The following is a 20,366-nucleotide window of genomic DNA, read 5'->3' on the forward strand; positions in this document are numbered from 1 at the left end:
TAAGAAATTGGGAAGCTGAGGTATACAGTACGTGTAATACCTGTAGGGAACACGGCAACGCGCGGCCGCAGATCAATCAATCAATCATTTTATTAAGACATGAACTTGTATGCACAGTACATGCCCACGAGATGAGACAAACGGAAGAAGCTGCTGGCATTCTTCCTGACGAGGCCTCACCCCGGGTTACACAAAGGCAGAAGGGTGGTTACATTCATTAAAACTCAACAAGCTCTTTAGTTCAATTTTTACAGTAGTTGAAGGTTAATAAAGACACACGGGATTACAACGAGAAAAGAAAAAGACCTGTAACGCTACAGTTCGCAACACAATAGAAAATATGACAGGAGTGAGGCTATCACTGTAAACACTACATATCACAAGTATTTGATGGGTCAGTAGTACGCGTAAAAAGCATCTTCATTTTCTTTTTGAAATGACAAGCGGTATTACTAGTTACAGCTTCGTCAATTATGGAAGGATACACATTGCAAACTGCAGAAATTTGGTTATCAATATGTTGGGTGCCGTAGTTTGTCCGGGCACGACTGGAAATGAAAGAAGTGACTCGCAGACTATATCGTACGTTTCTGTTGACGTACTTGTTTCTGAAAGATATGATGTCCTGCTTTATTTTATGATAAATATGAACAGAAACTGAAAGAAAGCCGGAAAGAAAGATAGCCGGCTAGAATGGGCGCCCCAGGCGCATGCGCAGTGAGAGCTACCGAGCCAGGGGGCATGCACTAATGGCATATGGTGTGCCACTTTGAAACACATACTTCGCCGAGATTGAGGGAGGTGAGATATGAGAGTGAGATATGAGTTTTAGCATAGTTTATACCACCTAACTGCGATAAGCCGGGTGCAAGCCAGATGCGAGTGCGCCTCGGAGCCGTCTGCGCATGCGCATGGGTGGATGGTGGCCGCGGTAAATGATGGTGGTTGGTGGTATACGCCATGCTAAACATCTTCGTTAATTAGAGCAGTTAGGATCTGCGGTCTTTGCGAGCCTTTATGTCGAGGTCTCCTTTGCAATCTGGAACAGGGAGCCTTGTTGTTGTCTTGCGTATGATCATGTTCTAACAAGCCAATTCTGATCCCAAGTACTTAGCCTTGTTGGCTCCGGTCAGGCTGCAGGCTTACAACTGGTGGTCAAGGTTTTTTCGAATAGCAGCCGTTTTTTTTTTCAACAAGTTGAGAATCACGTTTGCACTTAGCGCTTTCAGAAATGAAGTCAGGAGCAGATGGAGGGGAAGTCCCTGCAATGCAGCTTACCTCATAAAGCACGCTGTGCTGCAAGTTGGTGCAGAGCTTGTAGATTATGCATAAAAATACAATTGTTACCATCTCGTCAATATGTGCTGTGTTTTTTGGGATTCGTCTACACTAAGCTTACCTCATACTTCTGCGGTGTTTTTCCTAGTTGGCTCGAAAGCTCTCTGGTCAGGTTTTAGTGGCAACAGAGTGTCCCCATTACTATTCTAGGTTCTTCGCGCGCGCGCGCACGCACACGCGCACGCACACGCGCACGCACACGCGCACGCACACGCGCACGCACACGCGCACGCACACGCGCGCGCACACGCACACGCACGCACACGCACACGCACGCACACGCACACGCACACGCACACGCACGCACGCACAAAATGCGATCTAGCAGCAACTAAAGGAACTGCTCTCGGCTGTGATGTATTGAACGGCCTATGGATGGACACGGCCCATTGATTTGTGATGGACACGGCCCATTAATTTAAAACGTTTATCACTTGAAAGGACTAGATCACTTCGCTCAGGGTTACAGCCCTCTGCAGAGGGAATGACGTGCACGAGAAAACAATTGAAGGAGCTTGCAAAAATTTACCATTTAACACACATATTGCGGACATTAGGGGATGTTGCTGTGTGTATGCACAGAGTTGGCAACATTCAAGGTGGTTTTAGTACAAACGCCGTTCAAAATATTCACCGTTACTGCGGTGATACAATGCTAGTAACTGAACCGGTTGGCGCTCGTATTTTTCTTCCTGCCTTCTATGCCGGGTGGTGCGAGGAGTTGCTGTGCCATAGGCCAGAGACCATATTTATATCAGGAGGAAGCGGAAACACAACACAAAAGAAAAAAATAACGCATCGCCTGTCTCACGCTCTTCTTCCTCTCATGTTTATCTGTTGTTATGAATTCATCCGATAGTAAACTATAGGAAGGAGGCTTCCCGCCTTCTTCTAAAACTCCTCCGAGACACTGATCTGGGCTCAAAATGGCGTCAGCAGCAGTTGATGACTTTTGTGGGCGCTCGTGAGCGTGGAGGCGCAGCTGTGCTATAGGTCACCGATCTGTGCCAAAACCCTTGCAATGAAGTGCGGCTGCGGTGGAGCAATTCCAGCAGAATATTCGCAAGCCTAACCCTGCCAGTAGCTTGCAACTCGACACAACTGAACTCATAAAGCAGCGTGCCTAGCATGCGGACTTGCAGAATTTCGTATGCAGCAATTTGTCGCAATAACTCAGCTATAGAAAAGTCGTCTTTCTGCAACGATGCTTGATATGCTACTGTAGCGTACAAAAAGAGACGACAGACAGCAATTGACACACAACGAAAGTGTTGTGCAAGCAAACAATCAATAGCCAGATAAATAACAAACACGCAAACAAACAAGCAAGCAAACAAACAAACGGGAGCGTCAGTAAGTGGAAATGGGCGGGGAACAGAATGGCTGGGGATGTTTTCTTGTAGAAAATAAAAGAACATAGCGTCTGTGTTTTTTCTCCTCTTGGGGCATTGTTCTTGTGCTGTTTCGGAATAACGCGTGATGGCAAGTGAGTTTGCACGTCCCCGTACTCATCCAGGTGTACAGGTCTTATTTTAGCCACACGCACACACGATCTTTCCCAGGAATACACTAATGAGAGCTTTGTTGGGGAGAAAGATATCAGCGTTTATTCCTTCTCAGAAAGTAGGTGGTGGTAAGAGGAGTTGAGGGCTCTCATCGAGTCATCGGTTATGGGGTAGGGGTGATCGTTGATGAGGAAGCTCTTCAGTAGACGTAGGCTCTGGTGCGCTCCTGGATGTATCCTGGTCGGCTGTGGTACACGGAGCTCCGGGATCCGGTCAGCACCGGGGCGTGGTGGTAGTCGGTCTGCTGGTATGGAAGGCTGCGCAGTGAACACGGAAAAAGATGATAACGCTGCCTTTAGGAACAGCCACAACGGACACGTTGTTCAAGTGTAGCCTAATTCTATCCCATGCCTTCCCAATCTTCTCTAAGTGCCTCAACTGCCGCATAAAGTACACTGGCCTTTCACCTGTGAAACGTCTTGGAACGACACATGCTGCTTCGCCTAAGATTTAGCTGCTGGTTGTATGCAGAAACCAATAAATACGTGCCCATTTGTGTGTCACTGGGCGTCCAGAGGCTCACTGAAGCCATGATTATCTTCAGTGAGGGTAAACGTTGTACGGCAGATAGAAAAAAGCCAGAGTAGTTTCCATGCCGCTCGTCTACCCCATAATCAGTGAAGCCACAAAGGCTGCACCTTCTTATCTTATCTGTCACTGTGAGCTGCTACTTCTTAATCAATAACAGCTCTATCATATATATAAAGCACCTCGCAAGACTATCTCTTTTGCAAGACATTTATCCTTTTAGTAGACTTATGTACATGATCAACCTCGTATTCTCAACAAGCACCTCATTAGTTCTCTACATATGGTGCACAGATATTAATCATAAACTTGCTATGAGTATCGAGTACGCATTGAGGCTATGCAATAGCTTTCGATGAGGCAAGTGATGTCGATGCGGCTTCCGTATTCTGCTCACCCGGTGAGTGCGTCGTGGTGGACGACGGTGGACTTTGGGTGGACGACCTTGCTGTTCTCGATGGTGTAGCCGTACTCGTGGTGTGGAACGTGCACCAGTTCCTTGTGCTCGGCAACCACGGGTGCCCTGACCACGGTCTGGTGCAACAACGGTGCGTGCACCACTGGTGCGTGCACCACGGCGGCGGGGACGCCGTAGGTGTAGACAGCGCCGCAGTGGGCACCGGCAACCAACAAACAGGCGACAGTGAGTGCCTGTACAGAAAGACATTGAGAACGCTGTTGAGCAGTCTCAGGACTCTTGGACGAGAGGTGGCATCAGCCTTTAGTTAAAGCTATGGCGGTCTGTTATTTCCAGCTTCACTCATTTAAGCGCGAAAATGAAAAGAATGCATTCTCATTAGCATCGAGTCTTGAAGGATTAGAGGAAAAGGAACATGGATTGAAGCATCACGAATGATGAACCTACATCAGCTCAGCTCTGGGAACGAAATGGCGTATATATCGCAGCCTAATACGGTAAAGGTTTATGGTTTATGGAGTTTAACGTTCCAAAGCGACTCAGGCTATGAGGGACGCCGTTAGGAAGGGCTCGAGCACTGCACGAAACGAAGTCGCTGAAGACAGAACAAGACGGTGCAACTTACGAGGGTCTTCATGGTTCTTGGAAGGTGAAGTTAGGCCAACGGGAGCTATGTGAATGTGATGATGGCAGAAAGGGCGAGTTTATCTTTTCCCAGCATGGCCAGCCGCTTTTATACCCGTAGGAGGTGACCACCCTCTCCCTTACGCCAGTCCCCATTGGTGGCGGTGACGACGCAAATAACAAGCGGGAGGTCGGACACCTGTTTCGTAAACAATCGGGTATTTCATCTGAACTTTGCGGTGCAGTTAAGGTTATCAGAAAACGTGACGGAATGCTACGAGCGTGCCTATTAAAGGTAGACACTACAGGACTCGTTCCATCCTTTTTCACAGATTCCTTTTGCTTTTCCTGCTTACTGATGTTTCACTGCCTCCACTAAATCTTCTCTCTTTTTTTCATGTTTCTCTCCAGCGAAGACAGATTACGGCGGGGTATTCTAAGCGAACTCAAACATAGAAAAAGAAAAGCTGAACGAATAACGACTGACGTGGTAATACAAGGGCGACGCGTAGTCGTGTCTGGTCATTGGCCATTCCGGTCCAGAGCCGCAGAGCACACGAGACCGCTGCGTGTGTAGGTGCGATCTTTCCGCGTAGTGTGTGCACCGAATCAGTTCGCAGGCTGCGTTCAGCGATGTGAAAGGAAAGGCTGGGTCGCACTCCTGGAGTGGGACGTACACACTTAACCGACAACCGACAAGCGAGTGGTTCTGGACAGGACCACAAAGCACAAAGCTATTCTCCAATTATGAAGGCTTTGCAATACCACTGAAGTGCGGCAAATTGGTCTATCTGGTAGGTACACGGGAATCGGCAACATAGCAGAAAAACGGTGACGTAAGTGGAGGCGACAGCCCTCACGTCGTCCGTTATAGTGCTTGTGTCACTACCCTTTGCGCTATTTATGACATTAAATGGGATTCAACGACGCACCGTCGCTACGAAATTCAATTAACAGCGCTAAACTGTGCACAATCTGCTGGGTCATGTTCCCCGCGGTCTGGTTTCTGCATGTTTTTTACGCGCCATGCTCTTGCCGATTCAGCCTGTCAATACTATGTTCCCATGTAAGGAATCAATGGGTTTTTGCTGTCGTTAATATGAGAGCTGCGTCATATTTAAAAACAGATATTCTAAGTGAATTGGAGTAGATTTTTATCGAGTAATGAGAGTTTGGACTAGATTTTGGCAAGATCAGTAATCAAGCATGTGAGTTATGTTGTGGAAAAAAAGTGGTGAGCTGCTATCATGGCTCTTAATTCGTGGATTCATCTTCTGAAGGCCTCTTTTGTAATTTCCACATCTACATATTACATAGTGGGTGCTGCTGTTGATATTTACTATACACAACATGTGCAGCACTCCGACATTACGAATGTAATACAGCATGTGTTTTAAACGAAATAAAAAAAGTTTTACATAAATGTTCGTTGTCACATGATCTGCCAGCTGCTTAGTTTTCATCAACATGACAGCAAAGTGGAGCGCACTGTAAGAAGAAGGTTGGTTGGTTTATTGGGGTTTAACGTCCCAAAGTGACTGAGGCTATGAGGGACGCCGTAGTGAGGGGCTCCGGAAATTTCGACCACCTGGGGTTCTTCAACGTGTGTAAGAAGAAGAAGAAGGCTTCTTCTCCCACAACTTCAAAACCCTTACAAAAATTTATTTTCACAGTCTATAGACTGTCCATAGACTTTTGTCTATAAAGTCTGTAGACGTTTTATGGACAAATCCTATAGTCTAGTCTAAAGGCAATACAAACTCTATAGGCACTCTATAGGTAATCATAGAATTATAGTCATGCACTTTTAGTAGATTTTTTTCTATAGATTATGAATGGACAAAAAGAAACATCTATAGAAAGGCAATCGAGTTTATAAGAAGTCTATAGACAGTCCGTAGATCACTTTTATAAGGGAACCTTCCTGTCTTAGAGCTACGTCATTTCAACCAATGCCCTAAACTCCTTCCGAGTCTGGGTCGTCCGCGATTGTGCCTTCTTTCTCTTGATACTCGCTCTGACACAATAATAGACCATCGTTTATGTGCCCTATGCGCATATCATGTCTGGCCCATGTTCATTTCTTGTTTACATTTCCAAACGAAACATCCTGAAGTCGCATTTTATTCCTAATCGATGCCACTTTCTTTTTTATTCCTCCAGATTATAAATTTAGCTTCCTTCTTGTTGTCTGCATTAGTCTCTGTGCTATTAAAAAGGCAGGCATATCCTGTACATCTGCGCTGTGTTTTTTCTTTCGTCTTGGCAGTCATTGGGTTACATCGCACGTAAGACTAAAAGAGCCAGCGTAAATTCCAAACTCCGCGAAACTCCTGTGGTGAAGTTCCTCTTTGGGTTATTGCCAACACAGAGACGCCTTCCCGTGTGCAGAATGTCTGCAATGCTTCGAAGTTTCCGACGGTCGGCATGCAACATCCAACATTGTTTGGTCGTAAAACCCCCATAAACCATAAACCAATCCCCAAACAAACCGTTGGTTAAGAAATTAAACGGTTGTAGATGGAATGCGAGAAAAAGCGATAACACGAAAAAACTTCTTAGGAGAGGGCAACAATCACAGCGAAAACGATGAAGACAGACAGCATTTGACCTTCACCTACCTCTTGTTGTGAACCTGTTTGTACTGTCTACGCTAAACGCAGGCGGTCGCTTCTGTCGTTATAGGGATGATGATTACGATAGCTTTATTTGCAAAAGTACGAAGCATTGCCTGTTCGTGGGAATCACAGCATGAAGGAGTTTGGTCATAATAATCCGATCTTGTCGGTCGACCGCTGTCTTACGCTGTCCTTTAATTTTTTATTCGCTGTCAGGAATCTCTCTTAGAGCAAAGCAACTGCACTTTTATAAACTTGTGCAATTTCTGTTGCAGCAGTTTTCGATAAGTAGATACCCAAGCGACAGAACTGTGGTTAAAAGCCAGGCCCGAGGTCGTTGGCTGTGTCAAACTTCTAGGCCGTGTTGTGGCGCACAGGAAAGCTCGAACCCGGGCTCCATTTGGTAGCGTGTTGAGTCGTCGGGCTGAGGAAAGTCTGAAGCTTCGAAGATTGGGGATATCAAAAAGAAGCAGGTTTAATATAGCAAGAAACTAAGACACTTATTTACATAAATTTACAAAAGAACAGCAAGGAATCAAAAGTTAAGAGTTCATGACCTCGAGCGACTGGATGAGCCTTTTACCCAGGGCCCAGAGCGTTCGTACTCACTTTGGGCGCAGGTTAAATAGCCCAAGGCTCCGCCCTTTCACCAGGCGGCAATTCATAGTGACACAAAAGATCGGCACCACACGACACAGCCAACGAAGACACCTGTTGAGAGCCCACACGTGGGAACTGGCGAAGAGGAGCGTAAGTCCGCCTCTCTGTCGCACTGCGAGGCAACCATACTGTTGTCAGCTGGCGTCCATCGAACACAGGTGTGGCCTGATGACGTCGCAGCCGCAGCTTTGCCGGCCTCCTCTGATTCGTTCCGGGTTTTTTTTTCAGACGAGGGGCAACCTTTCTTCCCCTGTCGTCGGTTGCTTCTCGAAGATCGTTGGCACCGAGCCGAGCGTGGGAAGAGCATCCATCGACCATTTCCCAGCTGGTCATTCTTTTTGGTGGGGTCATCTTGGGGGTCAACGACCTTTCGAAATATCCGCTGCTGAATCCACCACCGTTTCATCGCGGGTCTCAAGATGGGTCGTAACAGCCGCCTGCTTGTGGATTGGCATTAGATTTACACCGGTCATGTATCGGCATACGACCTCGGTCCAATGTCCTTCCTCAATTTAAACGCAGTTTGTTCATTACCACTGATATGCGTCTGCGCTACATCCAACTGTTTATGCTGCACCCTGCGAAAACATTTTTATTTTTTTTTTCGAACATCCGAGCTGCCATTCAGAACTCAGTGCAGAGCGTTAAGGCAGTGCGTTATTATCGCGGCCAGCGCCTGGTGCAACGATGCCATTAAGACTTCAGTTCAATACTTGTCTTGCCGCTCGCTTCAACAGGTACTGTAAGGCAGCTATGGATAACGCCGGGCAGTTGCCCCCGCGGTGGCTCAGTGGTTATGGTGCTCGGCTGCTGACCCGAAAGACGCGGGTTCGATCCCGGCTGCGGCGGTTGAATTTCTTTGGGGGAGAAATTGTAGAGGCCCGTGTACTGTGCGATGTCAGCGAACGTTAGAGAACCCCAGGTGGTCGAAATTTCCAGAGCCCTTCACTACGGCGTCCCTCATAGCCTGAGTCGCTTTGGGACGTTAAACCCCATAAACCAAACCAAACCAACGCCGGACATTTTCGGCGTGTACGTGGAAGGGAGAGAAATTTCTCGAATGGACTCGGAAGCGGTCGCGAGCGCGGCAGGGTTCACGGGCCTGGTCCCGCTCTCCCCTCGACCTCGGTGAAGCGGCGCGCCCAGACCGACGGCGCGACATGGTTCGAGCCCTATCGAAAATGTATGGGGAGGGAGACGCAGCCTGACGCGATCTGCTGAGGCTACACGCTTCCTCAGCGCTACCGCCCACTTCCAAAAATTTCGGGCTTTCCAATTATAAGAGCGTGTTCGGTGGTGTTATGCGGCTTTGTCGCGAAAGCTACACTGGCCACGAACTTGTGATTTCGCTGTGGCGGTGCTCCGAGGGGGCACAGAGACCGATTTTGAGCCGTTGCCTAGCAACCGCCGCCGCCGCTGGCGGATGCCGCGCCACCTGGCATGACGTCCCACCGCGCGCCTCGCCGCGGAGCCGCCGCCGCCGTTTGGCATGACGTCACACCGCTTGCCTCGTCTTTGCGTTCGCTTTCGCTACGCATATCCTGGCATAGCCGAGCTAAGCCACTGCCAATTTTTTGGCCGGGAAGCTTCGAGAAGTGAAGACAACCCCGGCTTACGGGAAGTCGTGAGTTCAGCTTTGTTAGCTGACTCAACTTTCTGTCACTTCTGTGTGTATTTGTTTGCAATTTTTAAGGAAGTCCAGTTCCTTCGTTACACCATGTGTCATCCATTCGTCCATCGTCCACAAATTTGTCTGCTACCCTTCTACTTTAAGCACTTGAGCCCAAACTGAATGTGGTGTCAGAGTACTCAGAGAACGTGACGAGGCGCATAGTGTTACAAGGCGCGGGTACGTGCTAGTGGGGCTAACTGGAAAAGGAGCCATGTTTCAGACATTATCAAGAACGCCTCAGGAATCTCCAGTTTACTGATGCCCTATACCTGATAAATCAGGGTAGGGATCTCAGCTAATTACTGATGACTTAAACAAGGCAAGTAGTAGCGGTATGGGCAAACTTTGCACGCTGCAGAGTATGGTACACCCTTAAGGTGAACACGCGAATGCACGGCCGCGCGCTTCGAAGCGCCGGTAGCGCTCGAGATGGAAGCGCACCGAAGGAACGTTGCACACGCTCAAGGAAACACGGAAGTGCTGCTTCGCGTAATCTACCATGTCAACACGCGGCTGTGACGGGCACACTTGCGCTCCGAAGACCACGTCCGCGCACTCACGAGTTCACCCTAAACGCGGATCATGCATGCTGTACAGTCGGCAGACACGCAACTCGGTCACCTCAATTCAAGTAAGGGTATACGAGCATGCATGTTTTACCCGCTGACCTCCATATCAGGCAGGTGGACCGCGAGGCAGTGCTATAATAAACAAGTTGCAGATCAAACGAACTTCGGGAGGATGGATTTATTAAAGGGTCTATAGTTTTGTTCAGATCACTGTAAGACACGGGGATACCGCTACAGGCTTCACATGCAAAGCGCGTTGGGAGAGCGAGAAGCTCCCGTGGGCGGAATACCTCCGACGACGGTTGCCCGCTTCACTTGCAGCATTCACACACACGTGTGTCGATGGGGCAGTGCACGTGTCCACAAGACAGACTGCAGAAGAGAAGTTTCCCAGCCTTAAGGGTAACGGAGCGGATTCCAAGAGAAGGCAAGCGTAGCAGGGGTGGGAAGAAAGTTAGGTGGGAAGATGAGATTAAGAAATTTGCGGAAATACGGTGGCCGCAACTGGCGAAGGGCAGGGTTAATTGGAGAGACACAGGAGAGGCCTTTGTCCTGCAGTGGGCGTAGTCAGGCTGATAATGATGATCATGAAAGGTCTACATGTAGAAATCATGGAGTAAAAAAAAAAAAACACGGGCGTGCGCATTACTGCGAAGACACCAAAAAGCTGCCCGCAGCGATAAAAAAGAAAGAAAGCGTCAGCGGCTAACCGCTATAACAGTAACACTGGAAGGCTCTCATGAACTCCACAAGTGCTCTGGCGGCGACGTTGCAACGCTGCTCCGAATTTCCATAGAGCTCGCCCATGTGGTTTCCGGTTGAGCAGAGGGCGTAGCAGGAAGGCACGAAAGCAAAGCCTGTCTTGCATGAGGCTCGATTTCGCTGAATGAGTGTCAGGGGAGCGTCGGATTAAGCCAAGCCGTCCTCGCCACACACACCGTCCAGCGCTGTAACGACGTCACCCGGTATGAAACCTCCAGCAGAAACCATCGCAGCACATCGACTGCATCGCTAACTGGGGGGTGTTGAACTGCTTCTTAGGGCTAGCATTTCGCTGCCCTCGTTGTACTCAGACTGGCCATGTTCTTGCGAGGCGGTCTGTCGACGAATATCGTTGCGTGTGGGCCAACGGCGCATGGAAATCTGAGCCGCCATTGGATGGACTGTTTGAACTGGACCGCTAGCCGTGTTCTTCCATTGCAAAGGCCTGTCATCCATGGCGGAACGACTCGCATCGCCTCCTGCGCAGCTGTCGACGCCTGTTATAGTTCCCTTGACATGAGACTGCCCCTTTGCAAAGCGAGGAATGTGGGAACTCCTGCAGGGCATCGTCAGTCTCGTTGGCTTCAATGACGAAGTTGTAACGAGCCACTTGCTGCTGGTCGTTAGGGGGCGCGTAGAAGAGTTCTCCGAGAACTTCACCTGCAAGCAGCCTCCCTGCTTGAAAATTCGGACGGCGCGAAAACAACAAAGACAAATGAGACACGAACACCACAGGACGAGCGCCAACTTGCAACTGAAGTTTATTGCACCAGACCCCTACATTTTATGCATCACCCCAGCCGCATCTCGCAAGCCTATCACACATCAAAACGAAATTGCCATCAAAAGTCCTAACACCGGAAGTAGGCGCAACTATTACAAACAGATATGCATTCTGCACTATACACATGATAACATTTTCCTTATTTTATAAGTCTCAAGATTAGAAGAGCGCGCAACCCACATGAAAGCAATTCATTCTGAAAAGAAATACAAACGCTTGAACAAGGCAACCAGAGCACAAACTCAACAATCCTGATTTAACACAAATTGCGATAATGAAAGAATGACCAACAACAAACGCGGAAAATTTTTGGTGGACATGAAAACGTAAACCTTCAGGGAAACCTCCCAGCGTCAATGAACTATTTCTAGCGTCAAAATCATTGAGAAAACCTCCCAGCGTCAAAGATAAAACGTAAAATCTTGTTCAAGCGTTTGTATTTCTTTTCAGAATGAATTGCTTTCATGTGGGTTGCGCGCTCTTCTAATCTTGAGACTTATAAAATAAGGAAAATGTTATCATGTGTATAGTGCAGAATGCATATCTGTTTGTAATAGTTGCGCCTACTTCCGGTGTTAGGACTTTTGATGGCAATTTCGTTTTGATGTGTGATAGGCTTGCGAGATGCGGCTGGGGTGATGCATAAAATGTAGGGGTCTGGTGCAATAAACTTCAGTTGCAAGTTGGCGCTCGTCCTGTGGTGTTCGTGTCTCCTTTGTCTTTGTTGTTTTCGCGCCGTCCGAATTTTCAAGATATGAACCAACTAGCCCAAATCAAAGTACTTCTAGAGCCTCCCTGCACCGCCGTAGTTGTCTGCCGGCGGCAGGTCCGGATGGTACAGAGGGAACACGGAGTACTCTTCGCAGGCTGTTAGCGCGACATGCACGCTCCATTTGTGGCGCAGCACGGACCTGGGCTTCCCGATGTTTCTCTGGTCATGCCGCTGCAGCCTCCACTGAACTTTCATCAGTTTCATCCAGCTGTTGAAAAAGCTATTCCCGGGGGAAGGCTCTGGCAATACGCTGGTAAGATAGTTCTCGACGTCCAACAAGGAGGTTTCCTTCCTGGCGGTCATGTGGAACATAGCACCGCTGCGGCGCATCGCGACACCAAGCAGAACGTCTCGGATATCTTGAATCAGACTGTCGGCTCCTAGATCGTTGGGAAAAAGGCTGAACCAGGCCACGCCTGCTCTGCTTTCAACCTCCGCTAGGCAGCGGCGGCTGTGCGATGACCAAGGAAGACCAAGGAGTTGATGTGTAGCCTCAACGATTTCCCGGTGTGCCATCCAGCCTAGTTCGGTCACTACGCGAAGCCCCACGCTGAGGGTCAGCGCTTCCAGCGTCTCGGACTTGAGCCCCAGACCGGAGGTCATATGGTGGTACTGCCTCCAGGCGTCACACACATATGTGTAGAAATTTTCGCGTGGGGCTTTAGGCCAGTTGAGGGAAGATTGTATGCCAGCCTTGTACTTCTGGCACGCCGCATGTTCGCAGTCAGGGAAAAGGGGCAGATCCGTGTGGTACATCTGCAGCCTCGGGGTTGTGGCGCGGAAAAAATCGCCGAGTGGGACGCGAATCCACTGCGTAGCTATCAGGTAGATGACTGCAGTAAAGACTTCACGTGTCGCTGTTAGCAGGACCACCTTAATCCACAGGCTTGGACCGCAGTTTGCCTGGCAAGCGAGCACTTGAAGAGCGCCGTGATCCTGCGTGCGAGAAAAACGAAAAAAGTAAATTCAGAGCGCCCGCGATAGATTAGTGGGGCGGGCGAGGCACATTATCCGGTTTCTTTAAAACGCCTCAAATTATGTTCTGCCCTGTCTCATCAGAGCTTGGAACTAATCTAATATCCTCCTATTTGATTCGTCGAATGAATCAAATAGCGCATGTTCAAGATTATTTAAAAAAGCCGAATAAATTTGGAATTTTTCGAATAATTTCCAAACAACTGGCGTGAACGAGAAATAAGGCAAGCCGTAGTTTTCTTCGTCGACTGTTTCAAGAGAAGGACCTACTACTACGCCTCACAGCGCTCTGCCGCCATCTTTCTGCGCGGGAGGCAGAGTTGATTCGCGGTTTCATAATGCTCATACATGGCCTCCGAGATTGGGTGACAAAGCAGGGCTCAGGCAGGTTTAGCAAACCCTTCTTTCACACCCGACCACGGAGGCCATGGCGCAAACGTTGCTCCAGCTCCTCTCATCTTCTGAGCTGTGGCGCTGTCATCAGTAGCAAAAGGTAATTTTCCTATATGTATAACATGTCGGTCAGTTGCTGTACTGGTTTGGTTTATGGGGTTTAACGTCCCAAAGCGACTCAGGCTATGAGAGACGCCGTAGTGAAGGACTCCGGAAATGTCGACCACCTGGGGTTCTTTAACGAGCACTGACATCGCACAGTACACGGGCCTCTAGAATTTCTCCTCCAAAGAAATTCATCCGCCGCGGCCGGGATCGAACCCGCGTCTTTCGGGTCAGCAGCCGAGCACCATACCCACTGAGCCATTGCGGCGGCTAGTTATTGTACTGGCTTCGTGCAGTCCACCCCTCAGTGGAGATCAGTTTTGCATCCTCGGGCAGCTATGGCTACTCCACTACATATAGAGCCGTACCGCAACTGCCGTTAGCAGTTTGGTGCTTCGCACGATTATTCGTTTCGTACGATTAATCGCACTAGTAGCGAATATTTGTAATAATATTCGGATCGTATTAGATTAGGTTCTATCACAATACGATTCATATTCTATTCAGTTTTTAGCAATTAGATTCGCATTCGATTTGGCTAAGTTACTATTTGCACACACACCCTTTAGTAGAATACGACTTTAAAAAAAAAAAACAGCAGTTGTTAGCACTGGGCCACGGTCCCAGGCTTCCTGCGTTTCAACAGAAAATGAAGTCAGGTTTAAAGTTTTACTTTATTAAAGAAGCCAGGTATCAGAATTCTAGACCTTGATCATTTTTTTGTGATTAGCTTCTTATCTAGGTAACAAAAAAAATTTTGACAACGAACTACTTTTTTGTCCTGAAGGAATTCTGTGCGCGGAGGCTGAATGTGGGCGGAGCTCCACTGCTCACCTAAGTTGTATCCGACTATAGTTACCTTATTTAGACTGTTTGTGCAACGTTTTAAATATAATAATGGGGCGAAGGGGCTAATGGGGAGGTTATGATCCTATTTCCACAAAGCATTTTTTGACAATATTGCTGCAGAAAATGGGGCCACCTATCATTCGTTCTTCTCGAAACTCCGGTCATTGTTTGGACGAATACAAAGAGCGGTATAAAAAGATTGGTTTGGTTTATGGGGTTTAACATCCCAAAGCGACTAAGGCTATGAGAGACGCGGTAGTGGAGGGCTCCGGAAATTTCGACCACCTGGGGTTCTTTAACTTGCGCTGACACCGCACAGTACACGGGCCTCTAGAATTTCGCCTCCAAAGAAATTCAACCACCGCGGCCGGTAACGAACCCGCGTCTTTCGGGTCAGCAGGCCGAGCACCATAACCACTGAGCCACCGCGGCGGCATGTGGTAGCATTAAAAGTCACGGTCTAAGCTGTGAGGCGCTCAGTGTTTGGGCTTTCTGGCCATAAATTTCCCGCAATGTGAACTACTTTTTGGGCGCGGATTTAGTAGAACAGATTCGTCGTACCAACCGCGTATCATACCGCCACGTGTACGTTTGCGTCTCGAAATGTCGACGAGTCGCAAGACGAAAATGGGGCAAGTAAAACGAGGTCCAGGAGGTGCCAGTCTCGCCACTTAAGATTTATCTCTACGAAATATGTTTGTTTTCGCTTTGGTTGTATGGAGAACTCTTTTTTGCTTGAGGACTTAGCCTGCGCGAACAGGCGCGCTAGCTTTAGCAGCGTTCCCTGCTATGTATGAAACGGAGTATAATTAATGGCTGATTACCACAGTGCCACACAGGCAGTCAAAGTAGTGCGGAAAACCCTTTCGCCTCTACGCACTTTAGACAGTCAAAGTGCCCCCTGAGCACGCTAACCACTCCTCCACGCCAGCTCGGTAGTTTGGAATGAACAAAAGCGCGTCTAGTGAATACGGTGTCTTCGTTAACTCCCATCGACCTCCCTTCCCGTTACGGCGAGGTACATATGTCCACCGAGATATGCGAGACAGATACATTTCCTTTCTTCGAAAACCAATTTACCGACGAGCAAGGCGTACAGCCGAACGGGCGATGGCGTTCTGTGGACTCCCTGGCAGCGTGGCGGAATGGTCACGTGACCAAATATGGCGGCGCCCATGCTTCCGCGCTGTTAAGCGTCTATAAATGAGCGTTTGCCTGGGAGTGAATGCTATGCAGTCCTCCAAGGAGAAGCGACAACGTGCACAAGAGACGCCAGAACAGCGTGAAAAACGCCTTGCAAAGCGTCGTGCTAAGGATGCAGCTCGGCGACAACGTTCTACCTCGCAGAGTGGTCCCACGTCATCGGTCACCGATGAATCTCAACACCTGACTGCTCAGGAACGCCTCCATGCTACCAGGCGAAGGCAACGCGCCGAAGAATCGCCAGAAGAACGCGCACACCACTGCTTACGCAATTTACCCGGTTTAACCAGAGCTAAACCACTGCCAATTTTTTAATTGTAAAGACGCAAACTCAAAGTACTTCAAGAGCTGCCCTATAGTGGATAACACACCCTAAGAGAGACCGCAAAATAGTATCGCAGGGGGAAGCTCTGAGCCTAAAACAAAAATGTACGCACGAACCCAGAAGGAGAGACTACGAAAGATCGTACCTCGACGCTTCTTCAACAGCGTAAGGGGCGTTTGAGCATTTTACCTACATCTGTAATGCACACCCCTGGCAAATTTTAACTAAAAAAAAAAAGAGCGATAAGGTTACTATCAGAAATCGGCCACCAAATGGTGACGAAGAAACGTTGCTAATCCACAAAAAATTCAGGGGGGTACTTTGACTGTGTAAAATGCGCAGAGGCGAAAGCGTTTTCCGCATCACTGACTGCCTCTGTGGCACTGGTGACGTCACCACTAGATGAGGTCACACATAAGTACTAAGTAATTACAAATTACTAATTTTTGACTAATTACTGATTAATAACTAAATACGAATTAACTGCTAATTAATGTCGCTTAAGCTTCGCCTTGAGTAGTGGAACGCGACAATGTGTTGTAGCGCTGCCAGGGAGTCCGCGGAACGCTGCCACCCGTTCGGCGCGATGCCTTGACCCTTTGAACGCATTGCTTTTTGAGGAAAGGAAGTACCGCAGTAATTCTCGGCCATCTCGGTGGGCACCCAAACCACACCGTACAGCTGCAACAGCAAAAGATTAGCACAAGTGACTCACGACCGGAGCGGAAAAATTGCGCGACGCGGCGCTATTGTAGCCGTATGCGCAGATAGCGAGAGTGCCTGGCACATTCCACTTTCTAAAGTGGGGGTGGCCGACAGAAAACAGCACATCCGAAAGCAGCCACTGCCACACATTACTTTTGACAGCCCACTTTTGACAGTGCATCCCCAGCACGTTTTTAAAGAAAAACGGGTATAAAGATAACGTTGCTCGCCACGCCAGCGCAAAAAAAAACAAATAAAACGGGATTATGTGCTTAGCCACTTTAGCACATGGTTTGGCTGATAACACATCTACAGGCGTTCGTTTAAGATGCTGCATTTCTGATGGGCGAATGCCTAGGTGGGCTGCTTTCTGCCGGCCGCCCCGCTTCAGGAAATGGAATGTTCCTGGCACTCTCGCTGTCGGTGTACTCAGCAACAATAGCGCCGCGTGTCGCGAGTTTTTCGCTCCGGTCATTATTCACTTGTGCCATTCTTTTTCCGTTACAGCTGTACAGGAAGGGAGGAAGTGGGAGTGAGTCTCACATATCTCGGTGGACACCCGTCAATAGCATGACACCTCTGCTGACAAGCTCTGTTGACAACGATAAGGCATTAAAGGCTTTCGCCTTAACTTGACTCCCCCTGCTGCACGAAATCGATGTAATCGTTGCCTTCTGTGAGTGCTGGTAACCATTAGGCTGAAACGGTTGCCACCTGCGTGGTGCTGCCACCTCTTCCTACACCACGGCCGCATTTTGGCAAAAAGGCATACGAATGCACGACAGGTGGCACTACAGATGTGCTACATTTCGGCTCGACCGTTCACCACGCTGATTGCGAATACTACAAGAAATCAGTACTCGGCGCAGAAGGTGAAATAGATCCAGTAGCTCCGCGAGCATTGTAGGTGAACACCCTTTGTCAAGACTAGAGCCCAGAAAGGGTTTGCTTATAAGCCATCTAGTGGGTTTCTTTTAGCAACCGTGGACATTTAGAGAAATGAGTAGACGAGTTCCCTTCACCTTCAAAAGATCTAGAACACTAGCGATGCATAACAAGCCACGAAGCATGGCTCGATACCAAACTTCTTGAGGGCATACGTATACTGCACGCAAAGCCTCTGCTGAAATGTTTTATTTTTTTTCGCATATAGCATGAAAGCAATCGGTGTATTCGGTCGACGACGTGAACACATTTTGCACGGCAGGCTGTATAAGCGCCGAGTTCGTTGCGGTTAGAAATGCAGGCTTGCTTGCATTACTTGCGTACGGAATCGGCAGTGCAAGAAGCGAAGTTTTCTCGAACCTAGTATCGTCCATAGCGCACTTGCCGTAGCCACGTAGCCAGCGCAACGTAGCCAACGCAACGTAGCCAACGCAAGAAGCCGCCGCGGTGGCTCAGTGGTTATGGTGCTCGGCTGCTGACCCGAAAGACGCGGGTCCGATCCCGGCCGCGGCGGTTGTATTTCTTTGGAGGAGAAATTCTAGAGGCCCGTGTACTGTGCGATGTCAGTGCACGTTAAAGAACCCCAGGTGGTCGAAATTTCCGGAGCCCTCCACTACGGCGTCTCTCATAGCCTGAGTCGCTTTGGGACGCTAAACCCCATAAACCAAACTAAACCAGTAATTGCATAACCTAGACTTATCGACAGCAGCCACGAGACCTGTTCCATACCTCGTCTCCCGTTCGAAGCCCTCGCTGGTCACTCGCCGCGGATGAAGACGCTCCGGCGGCGACGTCACCCTGGATTGCGTTCCGGGCCATACGCCGCCAAGACTTCCATCGAAGACTATTCAGCTCACGCATGCTGCGACGACGGGGCAGGGGACACCTCTGCGACGTCATGATGCCCCGACCACTCGAGAAGGCTTCCAAGTCAGAGTACGCAGAGCCGGTCGTGGGTCCACTGCGTGCAGCGTTCGGCACCTCGTCGCCCAGCGTGGCGTTGCAGAATCCAATCGATTCGGTGAAGGGTGCTGGCCAATGCTACCTAGAACTAGTCCAGAGGGCGCTGTGCTGGCTCGCAGGAAGTGCCTCTCCAGCCTCTGCTGCTCTTTCCCTCACTCGGTCAGTTAAGGCAGGCCAAGGTGCTGCTGCTTCGTGCGCCAGGTGCTTCGACGAAGCGCGTGGCGCCTGCGCTCTCGCGATCACCTTCTTCGGAATGATTGAGAATCCTCCTGGCGGCAAAATAAGCAGTTACAGTGACCTCGAAACCACAAGATTTAAAAATATTACGAGGAACTTTAGCGGCTAAAGTGGTGAAAGGCGAAAGCCTGAGTGTCGCATTCTGCTACGCGACTGTGCACTTCACATTCTGTTGGTGCATTAATTAACTGCCAATTAATGACGCTTAATCTTTGCCTTTAGGAGTGGAACGCGACAGCGTGTTGTAGCGCTGCCAGGGAGTCCACGGAACGCCACCACCCGTTCGGCGCGATGCGTTGCCCTTTGAACGCAACGCTTTTTGAGGAAAGGGAATGGCGCTGTAATTCTCATCTCGGTGGACACCTGAACCACACCGTACAGGTAGGGAGGAAGTGGGAGTGAAAGAAGAGAGAGAAAGAATGGCCGCAGTGAAGGAAATGAAAATTGTATTTGAGGAAAGGAAATTACGCAGTAACTGTCTCACATATCTCGGTAGACACCAGTCGAAAATTGTATTAGAGGAAAGGAAATTGCGCAGTAATTGTCTCACAATTTCGGTGGACACCCGTCAAAATTCGCGCGCAGTGACGTTATGACCATTTCGACCAATCTGAAATGCGGACAAATTTGCTAACACTTCTTGGTCACGACAGTATGAGCCATTAAAGGCTTTCGGCTTAAAAAGGATGCCCTTTGCCTATGTGCTGCAGGTTCTCCACTTTGCGAGGTAGAAAGTGTAGGTGATGCACAGAACATTTGCTACCTTCGAATGGCGTTCCCAACGGGAACCTATATGCGTCATATATTAACTATTTCTTTCTCTAGAGTCTGGTGGAAGATGCCTTATTCGTGCGTCAGCTTGTTTCGCGTTTTTCTTTTTCAAATCAGCAAACCACCCTTTTTTAGTAGCTGTGCTTATCAGGCGTCTGAGTGCTCATTTGCCTTCCCTGTTCCCACCGACTGGACACACTCGTGAGAGGCCTTTATGCAGATTCCTTGAGGAAGCTGCTAGTACCTTCAATTTCCTCCCTGTGCGCTTTTCATTAGACTACCTGTATAGCCTCTCCAGAAGGCAGGTGACTCAGGCACTTAGAGTATTTGTTTTCTGTACCGTTGTATCGGCAACCTTTTCTGGAGTTCCTTGATACCAGTGTTTTAAAACGTATTAGGCGAAAGTGCATTTCTTCTGCTGCAAATATTGGCAGTTGCTTTGCTGTGGTTAAGCCTGGATATACAAGCGAAAAGGTTCGGTTACGCTTGGTTTGACGTCATGGCTGTCGCAGTTCCCGCACAAGACGAGGTTCCGTCGAGGCAGCGGTAGGGAGCGGACGTGTGGTCGATGGGCTCCGTCGACCA

The 20,366-nt window shown here is 49.0% G+C and overlaps 2 protein-coding genes across 2 annotated transcripts; both read right to left on the minus strand.

Moving 5' to 3' along the window:
* Positions 1-2,989: 2,989 nt before the first annotated feature.
* On the minus strand, positions 2,990-4,486 carry LOC149346731 (uncharacterized). Its single transcript, XM_089541409.1, has 3 exons — positions 4,475-4,486; positions 3,829-4,127; positions 2,990-3,160 (listed from the first exon to the last, which is right to left on the minus strand). The coding sequence occupies exons 1-3, from the start codon at positions 4,484-4,486 to the stop codon at positions 3,043-3,045; spliced, it is 429 nt and encodes a 142-aa protein (XP_089397535.1). The 3' UTR covers positions 2,990-3,042.
* A 5,669-nt stretch (positions 4,487-10,155) lies between these two features.
* On the minus strand, positions 10,156-18,840 carry LOC149346732 (uncharacterized). Its single transcript, XM_089585435.1, has 3 exons — positions 18,540-18,840; positions 12,330-13,246; positions 10,156-11,425 (listed from the first exon to the last, which is right to left on the minus strand). Exons 1-3 carry the CDS (start codon positions 18,708-18,710, stop codon positions 11,203-11,205), a joined length of 1,311 nt encoding a protein of 436 aa, XP_089441561.1. The 5' UTR covers positions 18,711-18,840; the 3' UTR covers positions 10,156-11,202.
* Between the last annotated feature and the right edge of the window lie 1,526 nt (positions 18,841-20,366).

Source organism: Amblyomma mixtum, chromosome 4 (genome assembly GCF_055824585.1).
Source record: "Amblyomma mixtum isolate Tamu chromosome 4, ASM5582458v1, whole genome shotgun sequence".
Lineage (NCBI taxonomy): Eukaryota > Metazoa > Arthropoda > Arachnida > Ixodida > Ixodidae > Amblyomma > Amblyomma mixtum.

Coding starts and splice junctions, on each gene's coding strand:
- LOC149346731 (XM_089541409.1), bottom strand. Junction 3,161..3,828: donor CACCACGACGCACTCACCGG/GTGAGCAGAATA, acceptor TTCACTGCGCAG/CCTTCCATACCAGCAGACCG.
- LOC149346732 (XM_089585435.1), bottom strand. CDS start 18,710: ATGACGTCGCAGAGGTGTCCCCTGCCCCGTCGTCGCAGCATGCGTGAG. Junction 13,247..18,539: donor GGCTTCGAACGGGAGACGAG/GTATGGAACAGG, acceptor TCTCGCACGCAG/GATCACGGCGCTCTTCAAGT. Junction 11,426..12,329: donor AACTACGGCGGTGCAGGGAG/GCTCTAGAAGTA, acceptor TCAAGCAGGGAG/GCTGCTTGCAGGTGAAGTTC.